This window comes from Serinus canaria, chromosome 3 (genome assembly GCF_022539315.1).
Source record: "Serinus canaria isolate serCan28SL12 chromosome 3, serCan2020, whole genome shotgun sequence".
In the NCBI taxonomy this organism is placed as follows: domain Eukaryota; kingdom Metazoa; phylum Chordata; class Aves; order Passeriformes; family Fringillidae; genus Serinus; species Serinus canaria.
This window is the reverse complement of record NC_066316.1, coordinates 52,743,298-52,764,576: the sequence shown is the minus strand read 5'-3', so window position 1 is coordinate 52,764,576 and position 21,279 is coordinate 52,743,298. Positions and strand designations below refer to the sequence as shown.

At 40.0% G+C, this 21,279-nt stretch overlaps 1 protein-coding gene across 5 annotated transcripts in view; it reads left to right on the top strand.

Moving 5' to 3' along the window:
- TULP4 (TUB like protein 4) overlaps positions 1-21,279 on the top strand; it is a 145,389-nt gene that overhangs the window by 101,272 nt on the left and 22,838 nt on the right. For all 5 annotated transcript variants that reach the window (XM_030235547.2, XM_050972915.1, XM_050972914.1 and 2 more), the window contains 3 exons: positions 10,362-10,542; positions 13,033-13,167; positions 17,406-17,572. In XM_030235547.2, the coding sequence (XP_030091407.2) occupies positions 10,362-10,542; positions 13,033-13,167; positions 17,406-17,572 (483 nt within the window). The remainder of the gene's footprint in view (positions 1-10,361; positions 10,543-13,032; positions 13,168-17,405; positions 17,573-21,279) is intronic.

The window sequence follows — 21,279 nt, the reverse complement described above, 5'->3', positions numbered from 1 at the left end:
GCTTTTTATAGCATTGAAGACGTGTCATTAATTAACTAGGCAGTTAATTCAAGCCACAAGGACTGCAGACAATGGTTAAATCACATATAAGCATTTTAACATTGTATGCTGCATAATTGAGCAGCAGCATTAAAATGCAGAAAGAGGACAGGGGAAGGAGACTTCAGTTGTCTTTCAAGATAAATCCGTTTGTAATATAAAACAAACAGGTAAAACCCATCACAGCTTAACTGTCTGATATTTTGGACTGGTTTTAGAAGCATTTCAAACCTTTGTGGCAAACTGGCTATTAAAATTAATGATTTCTGCTTACTTGAGCTAAGGGGTCTGTAAATATTTACTAAGCTATTTCAGCCTTTTGTAAACAAAATATCTGGGGTAGTTTATATAAACTGAAAATGTTTAAATATTTTTGCAGAGTTTTATATATTTATACATGATGGAAGATAGTAACACTTTGGTTTTGCTCTTTGCTTGGGAGACTTGATTTTTATGATGGTACATAATAGTGAAAGATTTTGTTGGAAAAGTAATGTGAATTTTAAGTGGTGTTTTGCCTTTCTTTCTCCCATCTCTTTTTATTATGTTGTTTTCAGGCTGTATTGTGCTATTTCCTATAAAATAGATATCTCTTTTTTTCTCCCCTTTTTTCTGATAGCAGTGTATAGCTGTATTAGCATTGTTTTTCCTTTGCCTTTTTGTCTTTTTGTCTCAAGTAGGTTTTTATGCATCATTCTGCTGAGAGTACAGCTTCCAAAAAGAAGGAAGGAGAAAACTTAGCTTGGTGCACTGTTGTCATTTCTTGGTTGTGCTTTCCTTTTTCACTAGCAACGAGCAGCTACACTGCAGATTTTTGTGCTCAGATGAGAACTTTTAGGCTTTGCCTTAAGTTTTGGGGAGGGTAGGCATCAAGGATGTTCTCCTCGGAGCCTCTAGGTCTCATCCACAGCTTCAGGAGCCATGGCATCTATCTGGGGGTTTATTCCAGACAAATTTTTCCTGCCAGAAAGCCTAGTCTGTGCTGCACAGTTACTGAGTGCGTAATTGGAGGAGCAGAGCAATAAGGTGATGCTTCAATGTGCTTTCTTCTTCCCACTCGCTTCATCTGTGCCTTGCCTAATCTTTCCCTGGATGCTCTTCATCCAGCCTGCAGAGGCAAGGCACTGAGAGAGCTAACAAGATGGTGCCATTTGTTCTAGTCATGAGAGCTGTAACACGGGGGTTGTTTATGGGCTGACGGCATCGTGGCTCGTTTTCTCAGCAGCTCCTGCAGTGTTTCGTGTCAGGGCTGTTTCAGATGAGTCTTGCACAGAAATTTTGCACTTAATGACTCTGTCTGCAAGGAGTAATACAACTGTTTTAATGTTTTGCTCGTCCTTGTAGACAGGGTGTTTGATGTTTGTTAGTGCAAAAAGCAAATGCCTGAGTGGATTTCTGCATCCCTTTGGAAGCACAGTGTACTAGGATGTAGAGATCAACCTCAACAGTGCACCTTGTAACTCTTTCCCTGTGACTCTCAGGTCACAATATTGCTATTTTAGTTGACTGGAATCTGAAGTTTAAATGCTGCACATTTTACCACGTCTTTGCCTCCCTCAGGAAAGGATGATGTTGATGGCAGTGACAAGCCAGAGATGGAGGGAGAGATGAAAACTTGTGCTATTCAGTTAATGTGTCCACTTAGCATTTTTATACACGGTGCTGTTTTACACTTTTGAAGCATCAACGTTTGAGTCAGCAAAGTAAAGATGAGTGCAAATAGAAACAAGACCAGTCTCTGTGTGGGAGGTGTCAGGAAGAAAGTTGTTTGCCTCTCCTCTCACCTTGCTGGCACCTGTACAGAAAGATTTTGCTTATATAGCCTGAAGCTTTTAGTTCTCTGAGACAGGGAGTTTACTTGAACTTGTGGTTTTGAAAAGCTCTGTGCTAGGCTTCAGCCCTGGGGCAAGTAGTAAGCACGAGGTGGTGCAGTGCTCTGCAAGGGAGCAGCATGCACTTTTAGGCAGTGTAGGGAAAAAACTGAACCTTCTGCAGGAAGGTGCTCTCTAAGGAGAAGTCATATGTAGGGTAGGAAAATTGCTTTGTTTGTTCAGATTTTGAACTGGTCAGGAGAGGGCACGTGAGTGGAAGCGTAATTCTTACAGAGGGAAAACTCTCCAGACTGTGGAGGTTTTACAGCATTTTTCAGGAAAAGTCCATTATTCCACTGCCAAAGCCACTTGGCTGACAATACTTTGGCCCCAGGATCCCTTCAGTTCATCTAGAGCTTTGTGGTCTTTTCACTTCAAAAGAAACGTAGCTGCCAGTGTGGTTGATTTGAACTTTAGCATCACTGGTACTTAATCCATCAATTTTTTGGAAGTTTAGTAAGAGGACCGGGAGCCAAATGGGGTCTTGAACTTGGGGTCAGATGTCTTCAAGCCTGCAAACAGTCTGAAACCGTGGTGCCAAAAACAGGGATTAGAGTGATTGAATCTCGAGGAGGATATTTGTGGATTTCTGCACTAGGTTTTGTCTGGGAAAGCAAGGCCAAGTTTCATAGTAAATAAGAAAGGTGATATTTTTGGAAAGTGATATCACAAAGTCTTTCCATTGATTTGACAAAAAGAGATAGTATGCCAATGGAAAGCAGGAGCAATATCTCTTTATTCTCCAAAACCTTTTCCGTCAATATTTCATCCTGCATAGGTTCAACTCGAGCTCTCTGTTCTTTGTCCAGGATCCAGTTTCTTGTCAGTGTTCAGATGTTGAGGGATTGTTGGCAAGCTGAAAAGGAATTAATCCTTCCTTTCTTTCCTTGCTTTTTAAAAGAATAGTCATTCTTCTTCAGTGCATCATTTGGTAACAGTTTATTACTCAGCCTGACTCCAAGTTGACTCAGTTACACTTGACCTCACCCATTCCATCTATTTCCTGACCACGCTGAGTTACTGCTCTCTGCCAGCACCCAGGACCTCGAAGGAGAGGGCAGAAGTTGAGGAGCTAACTTCCATTAGTGTATAGCTTAACCCAGGGACTCCTTGACTTTATGTTATGAAATTCAAAACAGCAAGGACATTGCTTCTAAACTGCTTTGTATTGCATTTTCACTGGTTGAGAGTGCTGTCCTCGTTTCTAAGTAATACTATTTTAAATTAGGTAAAAAAAAGCCAAACCACAAAACCCCAACAGAAACTCTCAGACTTCTAAAGCCCTGAATGAGATTTTAGCTTCAGCAGTCAGCATATCTTTCAGGAAATAACTAAAATCTGACTTGGGAATAATGCAGGAGACTGCCAAGTGTATCAGTTGACTTCTTTTCCTGATTGAGTGTTTGTTGGTAAAACTAATTGCATTTTCCCACCAGATGTTGTTTTAGTTGCTATGTGTAATTGCATATTTGTGAAGAATATGTGTTTTCAGAGACAGACTTTCCTGGCAGTTTTGTGGGCAATCAGAAAACAACACTGCTCAAAGAATATCCCAGAGTACTTCTGCTGTGGGAGCTCAGCGGTTCAGGCTGGGAGTCCTGTCCAAGTTTTTGTCACAGAAGATGTTCTGTAGAAGGTGTTCAGCTGTTGGCCTTCTATTCATTTTGCATGCTGCTTCAAATGTGACTTTTTTCACATTTTAAGTAAACTGAGGCATATCATTAATGCCATGAACACTATATAGGAGGGCAACTCTTCACTTAAAAAGCTATAAGATGCTTGCTCAAAAAATGTCTTGAGAGTCAAGAAGGAATATAGAAATATGTGTGCCTGGAGTACACAAGTCAGAATTAGTCCAGGTATAATTACAAGAATGTATAATAATCAGTCTTTCTGTGATTTGCCAGAATGGTTTCAGATAACATTTCATAAAACATCTTTGCCTGGACAATTGCTTCTATCTCCACAGGTCCAGAGCAGTTAATAGCTTGATCCTGCTTTTAAGGCAACTTATATTTTTGACTCCTGAAGTGGCATGCAAGACTGTATATCATTCAGCTACATTATACTATTTCAGAGAGAAATAAAGCCAGTGCAGTTTGAATCCCCAGTTTTTAGTATTTCAATAGTTATTAAATGGATTAGTCACCAAGATCTCTGATGGGTTTACTTTGCCTTCTCATTTGATAGCTTTGTAATGGTTATCTAGATCCTGTGGACTTGGTAAAAGAGAGAATGAACAAGCCTGAAAGTAGGTAACTCAGCCAGTGCTGCTTTTGGAAGGATTAATGACCTTGAATGAGAATTTCACTGCTGTATGTCTGTTTATATATGTGGTTAGCTGAATGATCCTGGGCTGTGCCAGCCATGTGGGGGGCTGGTAACTCCTCACATCCAAAGGAAACAGAGTCTTCTAAGATTTTTGAACATAAAGGCAGTCAAGAAAAATCTAGTGCTTTCCCCCTGAGCTTGTATGTGAATTTTAGTGATGTCTCTTTTTGTGTCAGTTCAGGAAATCATTTTACAGTGGCTGAATTTTTAATGGAAATAAAAAAAGTATTCAGCAAGAGACCAGCTGTCTCCCTCACTCTGCTTTTCTTTATTTCTCTCTGTATTTTGAGGTAAAAAGAAGGAAAGCCAGAAATATGACACTGAGAAAAAACAAACTTCACTTTTTAATGAAAAAGAGGAGGTTGCTGCACTGTCTCCTGCTTTGTGGTGGAGAAACAGCAAACAGGAAAAGCCCAAGCAAAATGCAAATGCTACCTCTAAATGGACTGCAGAATGCTGGAGCTAAGCCTTGGCAAGACTGACGTTCTTTTGTTCGGCTAATGAATGAAAAGAGTTAAAGGCAATAATTTTCCCTGCACTTCCTTTGTTACTAAGCCCACCTGCATAAATAGAAGGTTGATCCATCATTTTGTGTATTTATCACTTGATAGCTCAGTTAATTTTGAATCAGCAAAATAGATTTATCTCTATCAGTATGATGGCAGTATGGTGACTGAAGGCTGTTCCTATCATAAATTCCAAAGTTTGTCCAGGTGGGTAAATCAGAGCAACCAAAACTAATTCAGCTTCCTTGAACTGCTCAGCATCTTCTGACATTGTAAATGGTTGACCTTATTGGCATTTTTGCAAAGTGTACTTTCTGAGGTGCCTAGTTTTTCCGGTGGAGGAAGATGGGGAAGGAGACTGAAGAAGAAAGCATAAAGACAGGTCTAAATTTTGAGAAAGTGAAGGTCAGTGAAGCAAAACATAAAACGAGGCTGCTGCAAATGCAGATCTGTGCAGGACAAGTTGTTAAGTGGCAGCAGTGATACAGCCTGGCACCAAGATTTCAGCAGGTGTGTGTGCCAAACACAAAGGCAAAGAGTAAAACAAAATCCTGAAAGGGCAAGGTTTTCAAGTGGTTAAGAGGAGGAATCCTTCAAACTTTGGAAGTACAGCACTGGAGAATGTTAAAAACCAAAAGCTGCTACCTGTCCTGTGGGAGAAGGAAGATCTTGAGAAATTTCCCAGTGGGGTTACTGACAGCTTAGCCACATCTTAGGGAAGATTAGAACACTTAAGATTTAATGACAGATTACATTAATTTTCAGAATGTTTCAGTGTATCCAGGAATTTAGATCCAATCTGTTTGTGCACCTTGCACAGTCATACAAGGCAAGTTCTGCCTGTATGTGAAAATTTGGGGTTTTTAGAATCAGATTGTACTAGGATGGAGTTTGCTAGAATCATTTTCAGTGCTGTTGAAATTAATGGAGTCCATGAGTTGTTTTGTGTTTGTGAGTTGTCAGATGTTTGTTCTTTGTAAAAAGTCAGACAGGATCTGTTAAAAATCCCGAGCCAGCAGGAGTAAAACAGACTCATGTTCCTTTTTTAGCTTTCCAGCATCACAATACTGGAATATCTCACTTGCAAAGTGCTACCCTAAAGTATCCTCCAACAGCTTTATATTTCTTCCAGAAGCCATAGCAAATCCAGCTTCTAATGCTTTAACTTCAGCTTCAGTCAAAGGTTTGGTTGTTTCCCTGATGCAGAATGACAGTCCCTGTTCTGAAAATGTATTGATTAGATTTCCTGGGAGTTTTGTTTAACCAGCAGCATTAGAAACCTCCAGTGTTAGTACTAAATGTCATGAAGGGAGGCATCTTGTTTTATCAATACCTTTCTGTAACATTATTGAGTGTTCAGTTTGTACAACCAAAACCTGAGATTGGGAATAATTCTGCCTTCTACTCCTCATATGTATTCCAATTATAATAAAGCTTGAGCATTCTTACAGTTGATGAGTTCTATTTACTACATTAAACCAAATTAAATAGCAACAAAATGTGTCATGTGCCAAAAAAGCACCTCTGTTAGAAAATTATACTTCCACAAAGCAGTGGGCTTCCTGAGCTGGACCTTCAGTGTACCAGGTCTTTGCTCACTCCACTGTAGCTTTGTGGATCTTGGTGCTGCCAAACCACTTTCTGCTGGTCCTGTGTCTGGTCCAGAGCATTGCAGCATCACAACAGATCTTACAGGAACTGTGGAGTTCAGCGCAATGTTATTGAAATTTTTGTAGCAAAGCCACCCAACATGTCCAAGCTGTTCCTCTTGAGCTGAATTTTTAGCTTCTTGGCTGTTTAATATTAATCTCTTCACAATAGGAATACTTCAGAGCAAAATATCCCATCTTTTGCTTACCACATGTCTTGGTGTATTTCAGTCTGTTAGTTGAAGTGTCTTTGATATCTTGGGCATTTAAGGGGGTTGCAATCTTCAATGCTAAGTTTCATGGATGATAGTTCAAAAATCTTTAGTTGAAAAACCTATTAATTTACCAAAACTAGGTTGTGAAACTCATCTCAAGTTAGCACATAGACTGAAGAGGTCAGCTCATTCCAGAGAAGGGTGTTTTTCAGGTATTTAGATTTGTTATAATAGATAGAAGTCACCCCAAGCTTGGGTTTCATGGAGAACCAAGACACTTGTGTTTCAGAACTGATCCCCCCTTTCATCTCTGGGTACACTTGGAAAGCCATGTGTGCTTTCCCAATGCTGTTTACCACAGCTTCCCCTTCAAAGCACACAACATCTGGGCACTACAGGAGCCCTGGGCTTGTGTGACTTCTAATCAGCTGCAGCTTCACTGTGGTGAAGGCTTGCTCATGTTTGATACTGTGTGAGGACATACTGTATTTATGTTGTGGTACTGACTCACACTCAGAAGGTATTGGGTGATTTTAGGTACTGGGTTATCAGATTTTCCATATTCTGCAAATGCAACTCTGTAGTTGGTAATACATGTAAGATGAGTTGTAATAACAAGCAGTAGGAAAGGAGAAGAGATGAGTCAAGAGAAGAACAGAACAAGGGGCCAAAGAACCACTTCAAAATAAGTGCTTGGGTTTTTATAAATTGTTCTTAATATCACTTAGCTTTTGTGTTCAAGGGTTAACAAACCACTATAACTTGTTCCCTTTTTCCAACATTCTGTCTGACCTCCTAGATCTGCAAACACACACAAAAAAATAATTGAAGTATCTAAAATGTAACTTCTTAATTTCTCTGTTAGATCCTTTAGGGATATCCTGTGGTTCAACCTTTTGTCTGAAGGTCAAGAGAGTTTTATTCATCTGACATAAGTAGCTTGAGTGTGGCATTTATAAACCTGAGTAATGTTATGGATGATAACACCATTAGACATTTTTACAGCTTCAGCAGGAGTTCAGCCAGCAGGACTATCAGGCTGATAAATGCTTTCATCTTAAAGGTTGTATTGCTACAATAACCCTGAAACTTAAAGCTGCTCCTTGAAACCTACAGCCTGGCTGAAGAGATGAAGTGTTCCCTCTGATATTTCTAGGTTGCTAAAGAGCTCTCTCAAGTTCCAGTGCAAGAATTAAGATGCTGACGTGCAGCTGTTCTGAATTGGAAATTACTGAGGACTTCATAATTTTAAATTATTTGGGGGCAGTGCTACTCAAAAGAATTAGATTTAGATTGAGATGAGACTGAACTGTTGAGTGATGAATCCAAAGATTTTGTTCCTACCCAATTATAAACTGTTTCTGTGGGGTTTTAGGAGGCAGACTCTTGTACTGCTATTTTCAGAAACAACAGAGGCTCACCTCCTGTCTGGGTATTTGCAGTTCTAGAACTTCTTGTAGACTAGTTAGAAACTAATCTCTAATAGACTGAGAGTGGTGTGAGAAGCTAGCAGTGACAACTGGTAGGATTTTGCCTCTGTAAAAGTTTGTTTTGTTGAGATCAGAGAGTGGCTGTGTTTTGAAAATGAGTAGTGAAAGTGGCTGTGCACTGATCATGCAGGTGAAAACAGTGGAAATAGAGAACAGTGTGAAAGGAGATGTGATGATACAAGTGGAAGAAGAATAGAATAAGGGATCACAAGGGAGGATAGCGTGAGATGAACAAAGGTTGAATTCTTGCTTTTACACCTAAGAATAGTATTCTGAGGCTTGTAGCAAACTTCAGTTGCTGTTTTAACCCAGCAACTATTTAACACAAAAATATTTGCAATATGTAATGATTACAGGTAAGGCAGCCAGATACTGACTTTTAAATATTTTTGATAATGGGAAACAACTCCATTGTTTTCCTTAAGATTTTAATGACTTTATGGGAATTCTGTTAAATTGCCATTCTAGTTTACAACCTTCATTATGTTAATCATAAAAAGAACTCTATTTTTTTTCTTTTGGTTTGTGGTTCGTTGGGGTTTTTTGTGTTTTGGGTTATTTTTTTGGTTTGGTGGTGGTTTTTTTGGTTGGTTTGGTTTGGGGTTTTTTTTTGTTTGTTTGTTTTGTTTTGTTTTTTGGGGTTTTTTTACTAAGGCTTAGGGAACCACACTTCCTTTCTGAAACTTTCAAAAGTGCAATAATGACAATTGCTTCCTAGGAGACTGCTGTTGAATAAGTCTGATGCAATACACACATTGCTTGCTGCAAGTCTGACACAGCCTCTCAGCAGGAAGATAGAAAGGAAAGACCTCTGAGAGCAGAGGTCACCGAGGGTGATTGCAGGCTGGGAACAACAAGTGTGCATGGAGATGCTAGGTGGGCTGTGATTCTTCAGCTGGGGAAAGAAATGACTGGGGAATTGCATAATGGAGGTCTGTAAAATTGTGCCCAATGTTAAGAATGTAAGTAGGGAACAATTATTTGTGTTTCTTTCAGTGTAAAGAAAGGAACTCTTTATTTCATGCCAAATGAAATTATCAGTTATCAGAGAAGAGGGAGTGTGGGGTTTTATTGTTGAAAGTTACAGAAGTGTGCAGGAGAGATGCTTTCTCAGTGCATCCTGTTCTTTTACTCTTCTCCAAACACTTGACCACTCTTAAAGATAAGATCCAAGGCTAGGTGAATTTCTGACCTGGGCATTTAATTGTTAGAACCTTAAATTTACTGGAAATAGGTGGTTGACTGAAGAGCAAGTGTAAGGTGTGACCTTCCTTTTAGCTTCATTTTTAATGCTGGCTAGTTTTCAAGTTGATGGGTGCTTTTAAACTTGCTTTAAAGTGCATTTGCCTCATACAGAATTATGTGATGGCAGCAACAGCCTTGGCTAATCCATTTATTGCTTTAGGATTTATTAGTCCTTATTTCCTGGTTTTTCTCCTAAAATTCATCAAATATGCAGGATCTTAACTTTCTTAAATCCTCAAGAAGAATTTATTAAAAAAGAAATTGCAGGTTCCAGTCAGTCTGCCTTCAGTCTGTGATTGGCTATGGAGTTGTTTAAGGGCAAGAAAAAGCTTTGATTATCCATTTTATGTTTGAAATGGTTGGTGGAAGGTGGAAGCTCTTCTCATCTCTCCCTGGATGTGCAGCATGTTGCCTTCCCCTTGGCTTATGTTAATCTACTTCCAGCTGCCTGATCATACTGCTTTTGCCTCTTTCTTTCTTTCTTTCTTGAAGGTATTCTCCCAGTTTCTCTAGTTCATCAACTGAATAACCTGTCCTTCTCTATTCAGCTTTCTATTTCTAATGAACCATTTGAAATCTCTGCTAGGACCTCACTTTTGTCAACTGTGTCTTTTCTTTTTATATTGTTATGACTGATGCACACCTTTTCTGCCATCAGGTTTAGGAGGTTTTGTATTGTCCAAGAATGCTAAATAATCTGTGGTGGCCTTTCTGCCAGCTCATTTTAATTGTGGTAATGATCAAGTGCAAATGAATGTAATGTCTCATATTAAAGTGAATGAAATTCATCTGCCATGAAACATTACTTGCTCACAGATTTTATAAAATTAACCTGTAGACTCTGCTGCTTTAAGTTCATTCTTCACCTTGATCTTTGATTCTGGCACCCCTTCACATCCATGGCTGCTTTGCTTTCAATTAGTTTCCAGGGGAGCTAGTTAATGGCAAGATGCATTTGAAGGAGGGCCCCGTGGCTGACCTTCGGTGGGACTGAGGGTTGTTGTGTTATTTTCAGGTCCTGTTTGGCACTGCTGATGGACAGGTTATCGTCATGGACTGCCACGGGCGCATGCTGGCCCACGTGCTCCTTCACGAGTCAGATGGCATCCTCAACATGTCCTGGAACTACCCCAGCTTCCTGGTGGAGGACAGCAGCGAGAGCGACACGGACTCCGACGACTATTCCCCACCACAGGGTAGGGCTATGTGCACATCCTCCTGCTGCAGCTTTGCACCTGCTCACCGAGACATCTCAAATGCCAGTGCCATGTCATGCCCTACAAAACCAGCAGGGTGCCACAGTTTTGAGCTCTGGTGGAGCAGAGGGCTGGTCTGGGAGAGTGGCTTTGTTCCCAGCTCTGCCACCAGCCTTGCTGCAGGTCGTACCTCGCCTGTGCTGCTCTGCCTCCCTTTGCACAAATGAGATAGCATCACAAAGCTCGATAAGATTTCAGTGAGGGTGGGTGAAAAACAGTAGACAGGGACATGTCAGGTTTCACTGATAAGCAGATATGAGGTATTGCAGTGGTTGGTGTGTCTGGAGGCACAGAGTGCAGCCACAGAAATTAATGCACTATAATACAGATTCATGTGAAAAGACAGCAGTACTAGACATGGTGTAAAGTATTATAGATTTAGCGTTATCTCTGTTTTGTAGGATTTCTGTAATGCTCATCCTTACAGTCCCATCCTTCACAGTCCTGACATAAAGAGTTCCATAAATACTGCAGAAGGCTCAGAAATGAAGATATTTCCTGCAATGACATGGGGTAGAAGCAGGGTGACTGGAGTTGGCTAGAGTTATTAATTCACATGCTTCAGAGCACATTGCCAGTTTGAGAGTCAGGAATAAATCCTTCCCTCTCCTTAAGTCTCAATGCAACTCGTTTGGTGAAATATTTTGGTTTTAAAGTCTTTGGAAATCATCAGTAGCAAAGACTTATGAGGCCTGGGTGTCCATGCACAGTCCATCCCACCCTTCTCATTTGAGAAATGATAATACTTCCCATTGATGTGGTTGATCACTTTATAAGCTCTAGGTGAGCTGTTCCTGTGTTTCAGTGTGTAAAGCCTGAACTACATTAAGAACTGGCTTTCTATAACAATCAGTGATTGATTAGTGAAAATTTTAAATACATAACAGTTATTAAAAAATAATTCTGAATTTTCATCTTGGATCTGAACCTCTGAATTGAGGACTTTTGCAGTTTTAATTCTAATTTGGATTCACACCAAAAAATCTACCTTTTCCAGTATATGTGTCTATATAGTAAGCTTATGTATTTAACAAATATTGAAAGAAGATAATCTGATCACCTGGTAAAATGTTAGAATATTTTAAAACTGGATTTTGTTTTGGCTTTCATGCCTCACTTCTGGTACTGGGTAAGATTTCTTATCTTAGATGGAAAGAAACTAACTTCAATCTAGCAAGCTCCTAAAGCGAGTCAGACAACAACAATAAATTGGATTTTTCCTGGGTTTTTGGTGTGTTTTTCAGAAATACCGAGGTTCCAGTTGGAGGATGGTGAAATTGTAGATGAGAGCTTAAGTGTTTCAAATATGTGTGTTAGCTTTTTCTGAGTCAGTCAGGGGGTGGGTGGACTCGTTACAAGCCTATTTTAATGATTACCCAAACATGATGCGTTTTCTTTAGAGCAGATGCAGCAGCATAAACCTCTCAAAGGTGACAAGCCTTTGACTCACACAGATGTGTAGGAAGGACTAGAAGTTTGCTGGGATTTTCTTATTAAATTATATACACATGGAGGTGATAGTTACTAGACATCTTTCTCCAAAATTCTTTCTCATCAGCTTTTTTCCAAGTTCAGGAAACAATACTACTCTTAACAGGTTCTGACATTTTTGTTGACTGGAAAGATGTTGGCTGGGCCTTGACAGGCACTTAATCAGGGACCAGTGGCATCTCCTCTCAGAAACTGTAAACAGGAGTTAAACACCAAAAGTTGCAGATGCCAATATTGGTCATGAAGTATTTGAGCAAAGGAATTTTAGTGAATTGCTGAAAAACAAGCTCAGAGGACCGGAGACTTTGCGGAAATCGTTCTTAAAGCCAAGTGTTCCATTTGGGCTCACCTCTACTTTAGGGTGCATTGGATCCTGTTATGCAGAATGGCAGGTCTCTTTTCATGCTGCTGCCTAGACATTTAGAATGCAGTTATTTGTGAACAGTCAGTATGTTCTCTTTGAAGTTCTTAAAATGTCTCTGTGTGACTTTAGGAGGAGTCCCTGGTACCTCTGCCCAAGAAAAAGGGTATAGAACAGAATGCTTTTAATGTCATTGTATTGTTCATCATGCTGGTTTTCAACTGGGGTTCCAAGAAAGTCTTCTAAGGCACTGGTTTTCCATTTTTTTGTCACTTTGGGGAGTTGAGAATGGAGAAAGACTGAAAAACACCACTATGTAACATAATAGTATATGCATAAATCCCTGTGGATATGGTGCAGTAAAAATTGACCAAGTAAAAGCACTGAGGTTTCACAGAAACAGAGAAGCTTAACTAGCTCAACCTGCTTTGCTTGTGCCCACAGATGTGCAGAAATGAGCAGGTAGAGAGGCTTGGAACAACTCCTGATGGTGGTAGGCTGAAGTGCAGTGTGTTTCAGCCTGGATGTGATTATTTTTGGTTGCTCACCTTTTGCTCACTCAGAGCCTTGTTTTGCAGATGGACCAGCTGCCTATCCCGTCCCGGTGCAGAACACCAAGCCGCTGCTTACTGTCAGCTTCACGTCAGGAGACATCAGTTTAATGAACAATTACGATGACTTGTCTCCCACTGTCATCCGCTCAGGGTTGAAAGGTACGAATAAGAAGCTGTTTCTCCCCCTCCTATGCCTTGTTTTTCTTGTATTTTTGATGATGTGTGCATAGGTTACAATTTTGTGCATCTTGCTCCTTAACCCAGGAGCCCTGAGCGCTGTTATTGCAGTTTCCAGCAGTGACACCTGCTGGAGGAAGAGCAGTTCTTGGCTGATGGAGTTTTTGTGTTTGAAAAAACGCTTCACAGTATTTTTGAGATTGTGTTTTCGTGGCAGTTTTGTAGGGCAACTGATCTGTTCTGCAGTTTTCCAGCAGAATGCAGTAATATGATTATGGTTCTTTGTGTGAAGGCCTCTGCCACATCACACTTTCTTTGCATGTCTAATTCACGAGGTCTTCCATGCTTTTGGTAACCTGGTATAAATTGCAATGCTGCTTTGGTTCTCACAATTATTGAAAACTTGCTGGAATTATTAATTGTCAAGAGGCAAGTTGTTCTGAGAGAGAAAACATTCCAGTGATTAATTACTATGCATTTTGCTAAGTGACGTGCACGAATGTTTGTACAATCAGTATTCCATGTAAAATCTTTAACTCACATTGAAATTTTTACTGTTCTTACCTATTAAAAATGTCCTTTACTCTGCCAGCACTCTCTGTGCAATTTACTGTGCTTTGCCTGCAGAGACATTTTAATTCAATACAGCACATAGGCACATGCTTAAATATAGGTTCCACCAAAGCTTTTTCATCTCCACAGGTGAATTAGTTTTAAATTAGATGAAAAGAGAATTAGGCTGTTGGAGCAAACTCTTAGCTGTTCTGAAATAGTGGGATGTTTTTGGTGAAAAGTTGCCCTAACACCATCCCCACAGTTTTGGGGTGATCTGTTATGTACAGTAGTCTTGGGAGGTAAAAACATTACCTTTGAGGTTTCTGTTCCATTCCTTTCTCCTTCTGTGCCAACCCCAGAAACGTGTGAGTGCCAAAACACAGCGTTGTGAAACAACCCTACAATCCAGAAACCTTCATCAGCTGAAAGGATACCAAAAGTGTGGAGAACTGGAGCCAACCTAAAAAAGCTTTTATGATACTCACCAATGGGTCTGCTCAGCATTTCTACAATATTAGAGTAATTAGGGTACTGAGCAGTCTTGAGTTGTCATCTAGTCTAGCTTTCAACTGGGAGCAGTAGGAGAAACAGACCCCATCTTACTCTCTCTTTAGAGTTGCAGGGCTCTATCTTGCTGAGGATGTCTGTCCTGTTTCTCCTTCCCCACTGACTTTCACTAGTGCAAAAAAGATCCCTTAAGTATATTACCCTTCTGTAGCAAAATGTTAATGTGCTAGATAGGGTAGGAATATTTTTATTAGTTATAAGGTGGGCTACTATTTTTGTCATCAGTAGACAAAAAACATGCAGCATCTTCCTGGTTTGGGAATGTGTGTGAGACAGAGAAAGAAGATTGGGATATTGTTGTTTTAAGCACTGTACAGTGGAAAGTGTTTTATGTCTGGTTTTATATAGATGTTCACATTTCCTGTAGCTTCATAATTTTTTTCAGGTGACTCTAAATTTTACAGGATTTTCTCACAGGCAGGAACGTGCAAAACCACTGCAAGTCCTTGTTCATGTGTTTATGTTTAAAATCTCAAAGTATTGCTCTGTGATCTCTGCAGCAGAAATCCTTGCCTTTATTGGCTGCTGTAGGCTACTCATTGTAGTTTTAAAGTAGGCAACTATGAAATTATTTCAAGCAGTAGCAATATATTTTTAATATATAGAGAATATACATATTCTACTAGTTTTGCAGAATTGTCATTTTACTGATAATATTTCTTTTAAATTGACAGAGGAAAAACCTTGATAATTTAATTACCCAAATAAAAGTTCTTTTGATCCAGCTTGAACAGTCCTGGTAGTTTTGTGAGTCCTAGTGGAGGTCTTGAACTGTTCAGATGTATCCTTTATTTTTTTGGTGCTTTTTAACTCTGTGATTCTCAGTGCACTGCTTCCTGCAGAACTGCTGAGCTACATCTATTAATTGTACTAGTTAGCCACAACCACTGCCTGTAGAGCTGTTGCTCATTTACAGTGCTCTGTGTTCAAGGTTTGCTGATATACACACCTGTGGTGGCTGGAAAGTGGATCAGTCACCTTGTAGACCATTACCCTAAATGAAACCTCCATTTGATTTTTAATCTCTGTGCTAGTGCTGTCATCATCAGTTATTTTGTGTAAAGGTCCAGTAGTCACTGAAGATCCTCTTGGCAGTGCAAGTCTGTCAGTAGAGCTACACTGCCCTGGAGGGATGGTGCAGTCCACATCCACTGTCTAATTCTAGGACTTTGAGAGAGAGAGAGAGAGAGAGAGAGAGAAAACTGCTGGACACTCATCTTCCTCTTGTCATGGGGATCAGCTGAAAGTTTACCTGAAGACATGTATCCAAAGGAGACAGTTTTTCCATGATGGCAGTTCCATAGTCATCCAGTTACCAAAAGTGGAGCTGATCAGCTCGCCTTGTTCATTTCTAACCCGCCTATTTTTTTCCTGTCCAAGAAACATGAATTAAATCCCATTGTAGGTTACTTAGAGGGCTGAAAACTAAGAGAAAACAAGAAACATACAATGCCTAGCTGTGGAAAAATTACTTTGAGGAACATGTGGCTTCCCTCTGATATGTACAGAAGCATAATTCCCATGAGAAATATCAGAAAGTTGAAATAATACAAAACCATTTTAAATTGGACATAAAAGTCCCTGAAAATGACAAGTTGACAACTTGAAACAATTTTGAGATCCTTCCTGCCAACTCTCATTTCTCCCTTGCTTCTTCATTTGAAGACAGCTTTTCGCCCACAAGTGTCTTCAAAAGGTTCTTGGCAGATTGAGCATCCCGGAGCACCAAAGTTTTGTCTTTACCTTCACTTTGTCTCAGCACAAAATAGCTGCCTTTCACCTCTGGCTTAAGAGTAAAAAGATTTAAAGACAAGCTCGGTATTCCTTGAAGATGCAAATCTGCCTTTGAAACACGAGCAGAAACGCAAAATGCTTTTTTAGAGTTACTCTAAGAGTGTGACAAAGAACTAGAGGATATAAGGGTTTGAAATAAGCATTCCCAAATTAAGCTGTGGGCGTCCCTCATCATGAGGTGCCTGTAAGAGAAGTAACTGATATGTATATTCATATCCATGGATATGAGAGTCTGAGCAGTCCCTGTGTGATTCCAGCAAAGCCCTGCTAAGCAGCTGAGTAGATTTTTACAAGTCACAATCACAGAATCATGAGGCTTGGAAGAGACCTCTGGGGATCAGCCAGTCCAACCCCCCAGCCAAGGTATGGTCCTCCAGAACAGGTTGCACAGGGACTTGTCTTGGTGGGTTTTGAATGTCTCCAGAGAGGGAAACTCCTCAGCCTCCCTGGGCAGCCTCTTCCAGTGCTCTGCTGCCCTCAGTGTAAAGAAATTCTTCCTATGTTGAGGTGGAATTTCTTGAGATTTAGTTTATGGCCATTGCTCCTTGTCCTGTCACTGGGCACTACTGAAAAGAGTCTGGCACCATACTGTCTGCACAAACCTTGGAGATTATAATGAGGTCCACTTTCAGGCTGCTCTAGACTGAACAAGCCCAGCTCCCTTAGTCTCTCCTTGTAAGAGAGATTCTCCAGAGCCCTCATCGTCTTGGTGTGATGGTGGCAAAAGAAAACATATGACGTGGGCCATCTGTATTTATGGACAAAAATCCAAGTGCTTTTAGGTTCATGCTATACTGCTGTAACTCTAGTTTGAGTTATGCTAAAAGTTGTATTGACAGCCATGAGAACATGAGGCATTGCCAGATATTCTGCTTTTTTTGCATTATAGGCCTTTCCAGACAAACACTCTTTGCTACTGTCTTAGTAAGATTATTTATCTGCATATTAACTTGATTCCACCGACTTACCCCAAAGCTGAATGTAGGATCTTCCACATCAGTTTCAACATCTCTAGTAAATTCTTGTCTTTAGGTGTTTAGGAGCAACTACTGATTACATTCTAGACTCACAGTAGAGTGAAAGAATGGTTTTTACACATTTTTTTTCAATTTACAAAATAAAGGGTCATTCTCAAAAGTGCATCTGTGGCATATTTTCTACTATTTCAATGAAAGGATATAGGTTTCTAAGTACTTAAGGAACTTTTGAGAGCATGTTTTATCTGTTCAAATCACTTGGCAGCATCTGGAGATGCCGTTCCTGTTGTTTCTAGTCAGTGGTTACTCCTGTCTCTGTGGTTTCAGATGTGGTGGTGCAGTGGTGCACCCAGGGAGACCTGCTTGCAGTAGCAGGCATGGAGAAGCAGAACCAGCTGGTTGACCTCAGCAATGGCTCCCTGCTGAAAAGCGCTCTGGTCAAGTTCTACAACGTGCGTGGGGAGCACATCTACACTCTGGAGACACCTGTGCAGGTAGGAGGCATTTTTAAAGTCTGTTCTCCATGCTTTGCTGACATGTTTTTCCCACATTAGCTCTTTGCTGTACACCTGCAATGTGGAAAAGGTTGCAAAATGTCCCAAATCCCTCCTAAAACACAAAATGTGCTATAAGCAATGATTGTTTGCATTAAGGGAGACATGCAAGACTCCACCTGATTCTAAGGTCCACTGTGCTAGGTATTATGGAAATACAAAAGGAGAAAGTCTGTTTCCCAAACTCACTGGGCCATGGACAGAAAAATAAAATTACATTGTTAAGTTACTGAGGAGGAAAAAAACAATAACTTGCTTAATGTTGTAGCAGAGCCAAGAGCTGGACAAAAATATTCTAAGTTCAGTATCTTAACTACAGGATTATTCCATTATTGTAATTTTCTAATGTACAATCATTTGGTGTGATGCAGCAACCTCAGTCATGTACCTTGCCAAGTAAATGGCAGCACATGATCTGTGAGCTGCTCGGGAGCAAAACATGCTTCATAGGTCTTTGCTGGTACTTCAGAGCCCAGCTGAATTCTGTGTCATTTTCTGCAGAATAGGGATGACTCCATTCTGACTTCTGCTGCTAGTAATGAAACTTTATAATAGCTTTGAAATCTAAAAGTGAAGGGAAATGCTGTAGATATATTAATTATATTTAATGACGATACCATGTATTATCATTTTTTTTCCAGTACCCTGACCTGGAATGGATGCAAAAGGGTGACATAGTAAACCATCTGCCAAGCCTTTGTGTTTGCTTATATTTAGCATTAACCAGTGCTTATTAACCTTAGCACTCTAATTTAGATAGAATTTTTTAGTTGTGTAAAGTGTAAAATAATGGTCTCTAAAGCTATGTACAGTGATATCTAATGCTGATTTAGGTACCTAAAGGACTTACCCATAAACACAGCTGTATTGTCTTCAACATAGCCCTTGCAGCAAAGTAGCACAGCCCTTTCCTCTCTGGATCAGTTCTGAAGAAAACATATTTATATCAGTGTTGCTTTTTCCCAGCCCAGGTGAAAGCAAACCCTGTTCTGTTATTTCAATACCAGAACTCAGTATGTGCACACTGGCTGTTGAACCCTCTGGTGCCAGGCTGTGAAATCACTCTGTGGTTTGAGCATCAGAACCCATCAGGTCAGGTTGTAACCTCTGTGTGTGCAGGCTGTTTCCTCCCTGCTTTGTTCCTGCTGATCTCAATTTCTCCTTCATTTAAATACTTTCATCTCCTCTAGTTCTCTGTGTGTAGCTTCAACTTCTTGTCATGTTTTCAGCCCTTTCCTTTCTCCTCCACCCAACCAGCTGGGAGAAAGCACACATTGTGCCTGATGTGGGGGCTAATTATTCTGCCATTATGTGAGTGCTTACTGGGCAGCTGAGAGGTCACACAGAACAGGTGCATGCCAAGTTTGTACTGCAGTATTTCTAATAGTGGAAGTAGTAATATAAGCCTTTCTGCTCTTTCCAGCTGCTATTTTTGTTGGGAATAGCAATAATTTAATGTGATGGTGATTTCTTCCCCCACTGCTTCAACTGCAGACTAAAAGCCAGCTTCAGAAGTTGTAAGCAGGTTGTTGAGTGAAGGATGAGGACAGTCAGGGAGAGGCAACCACCAATTAATAACAGAATCGAGGAGTCTCATTTCCTTTGGAAATTAGGATAAAAATAACATTCAAACTGATATATTTATGTTTATTAAAAAGTTGTGCGCATAAACCTACCTAAAATTAGAGCCACCCCTCTTCTCTTATTAGTCAGTGTTTAGTCTCTTTATTTGGTGCATCTAAATTCATATTTACTCAGCTGCAGGAGGAAGTGAGTGATCTTTCAGAAGAGCACCTGTGTCTGCTCACGTGGACTTTATCCTCCTATGTATTTGAATGCTGGTCTAGCAGTACTACCAGCTAAATGCCAGGTATGCTGGAACATTGTTATGTATTTGGTTTACTGACAAAGCCAGAGGAAAACCAGTGTTGCAAAAAAAATTGCTGGTAACTTCTGTTATGCTGTGCCTGTGCTCCAAAGATGAATGTGCAAAGATGAGAGTGAGTCAGTGATCCTAGTAATTTGTCTCAAGACAAATTCATCAGAATAAATTAATTAGCTTTCTGTACCAGTCAGGCTTGTAATGGGATTCTATAAGATTCATCACTGTTTACTGAACTTAAAAAAAAAAGAAGAAGAAAATAAAAGAATTTCCTCATCTTGAATACCTCTGCTAAGACTTTCTTATGAAGAAGCAAATGTGTGACTGGAAAAGCACATTGATTATAAATGAATGTTGTTCTGAATACAAAAGCCAGAAAAAATAAAACCACCATCAATATAAAAAATAATGGATTGCAGGTACAAAACTGATTTTCCATGTGGTCCTCTGTCCCAGTTCTTTGACAAAGCAAATGTCTGAAAAATTTATCAGTAAAATATACAGAACTGCTTTGTTTCTGCTGTTTGTCTGTCCTGTCTTTGGTAGGATAGTCAGGAAACAGATCTTATTGTTTATAACAAAACTCAGTCTGAGACTGACAGGATTTATATGCAACTTGGCTAGAATGTTACTGAACATAAAGTCACTGCAAACCCCAGTGGTAGAGTAGATTTGGGAACTGCAGGTAACTCATCTCAGTGATGGCTGTTGTCATGGATCCCTTCAAGATGTTCCATCTGCTGCCTTCTGCTCCAGCTTTAGTGTGGTTTTGGCATCCTCTGTCTCATTTGATTAACTCTCTGAAGCTTTTACCTTCAATGTAGAAATTTATAGTTCATAAACCTAGTTTGCTGACTATAAAGCTCTAGATAGGGAAATCACACTTGTTTAGAAGTACTGGAATAAAAGCAGTAGCTTTGCTTGACAAACAACAATCATGAACAGAGTGGTAGAGTTGGGATAGTGTAGCAGTCGCTCCTGTTCCTGGCTCTGGGGCTTCAGCCTGGCATCCTGCAAGGATGTGTTTGCAGAATAGAGTGGAAAGAGCTGGAAAAGCATCAGTAAGGGCTGGTCAAATATTGAACTGAATTCTGTGCAGAGAGCATATTTCAAGGGCTGGTGATCAGCTGATGACTATTCAAAAACATACTATCAATTTCTGTAAAATTTACCTCTTACTATGTCCATCCTTGTATGCACTACAAACACCAATGTGAGGTACCAAAAAGATGCCCAGGTTTTTCATGGTCCTGCTTTTTCAGTATTTAAAAATGAGATTGCAATAGCAGGCTGCCCTGCTGGTCATAATGTTTTTATTGGAAGGATGTTAATTTCTTACACTGTAAGAACATCCTTTGGTAAGTCCTCACAACGTTTCCCTGGCATCAAGCAAGGATGAGAATAATCAACTCATTTAAGACTGTTTTATAGTCCTGCTAAAATTGTTTACCAAATGCTGCAACCCAGTTCTGTCACTTTAGAAGATCTCCTCTAATGTGCAGACAGGTCTTTATTATATCAACTAACTTTACCTGCTGTCACTTCTGATTGGAAACAGATGCTTCATGTCTTCCTATATCCTGAACTTTGAACAGGAGTCACCAACAGGATCTCTTCAACATTATCTAACTGCCAACTTTAACAAACTTGTGATTTTTTTCTTTGTAGTGGTTCAGTCTTGTGGCTTATATTTGGTCCCTTCTTCAGATTTTATGATTTTTTAATACAACCTAGAGAGGACCAGGGGAACAAGAGCACAGATTTA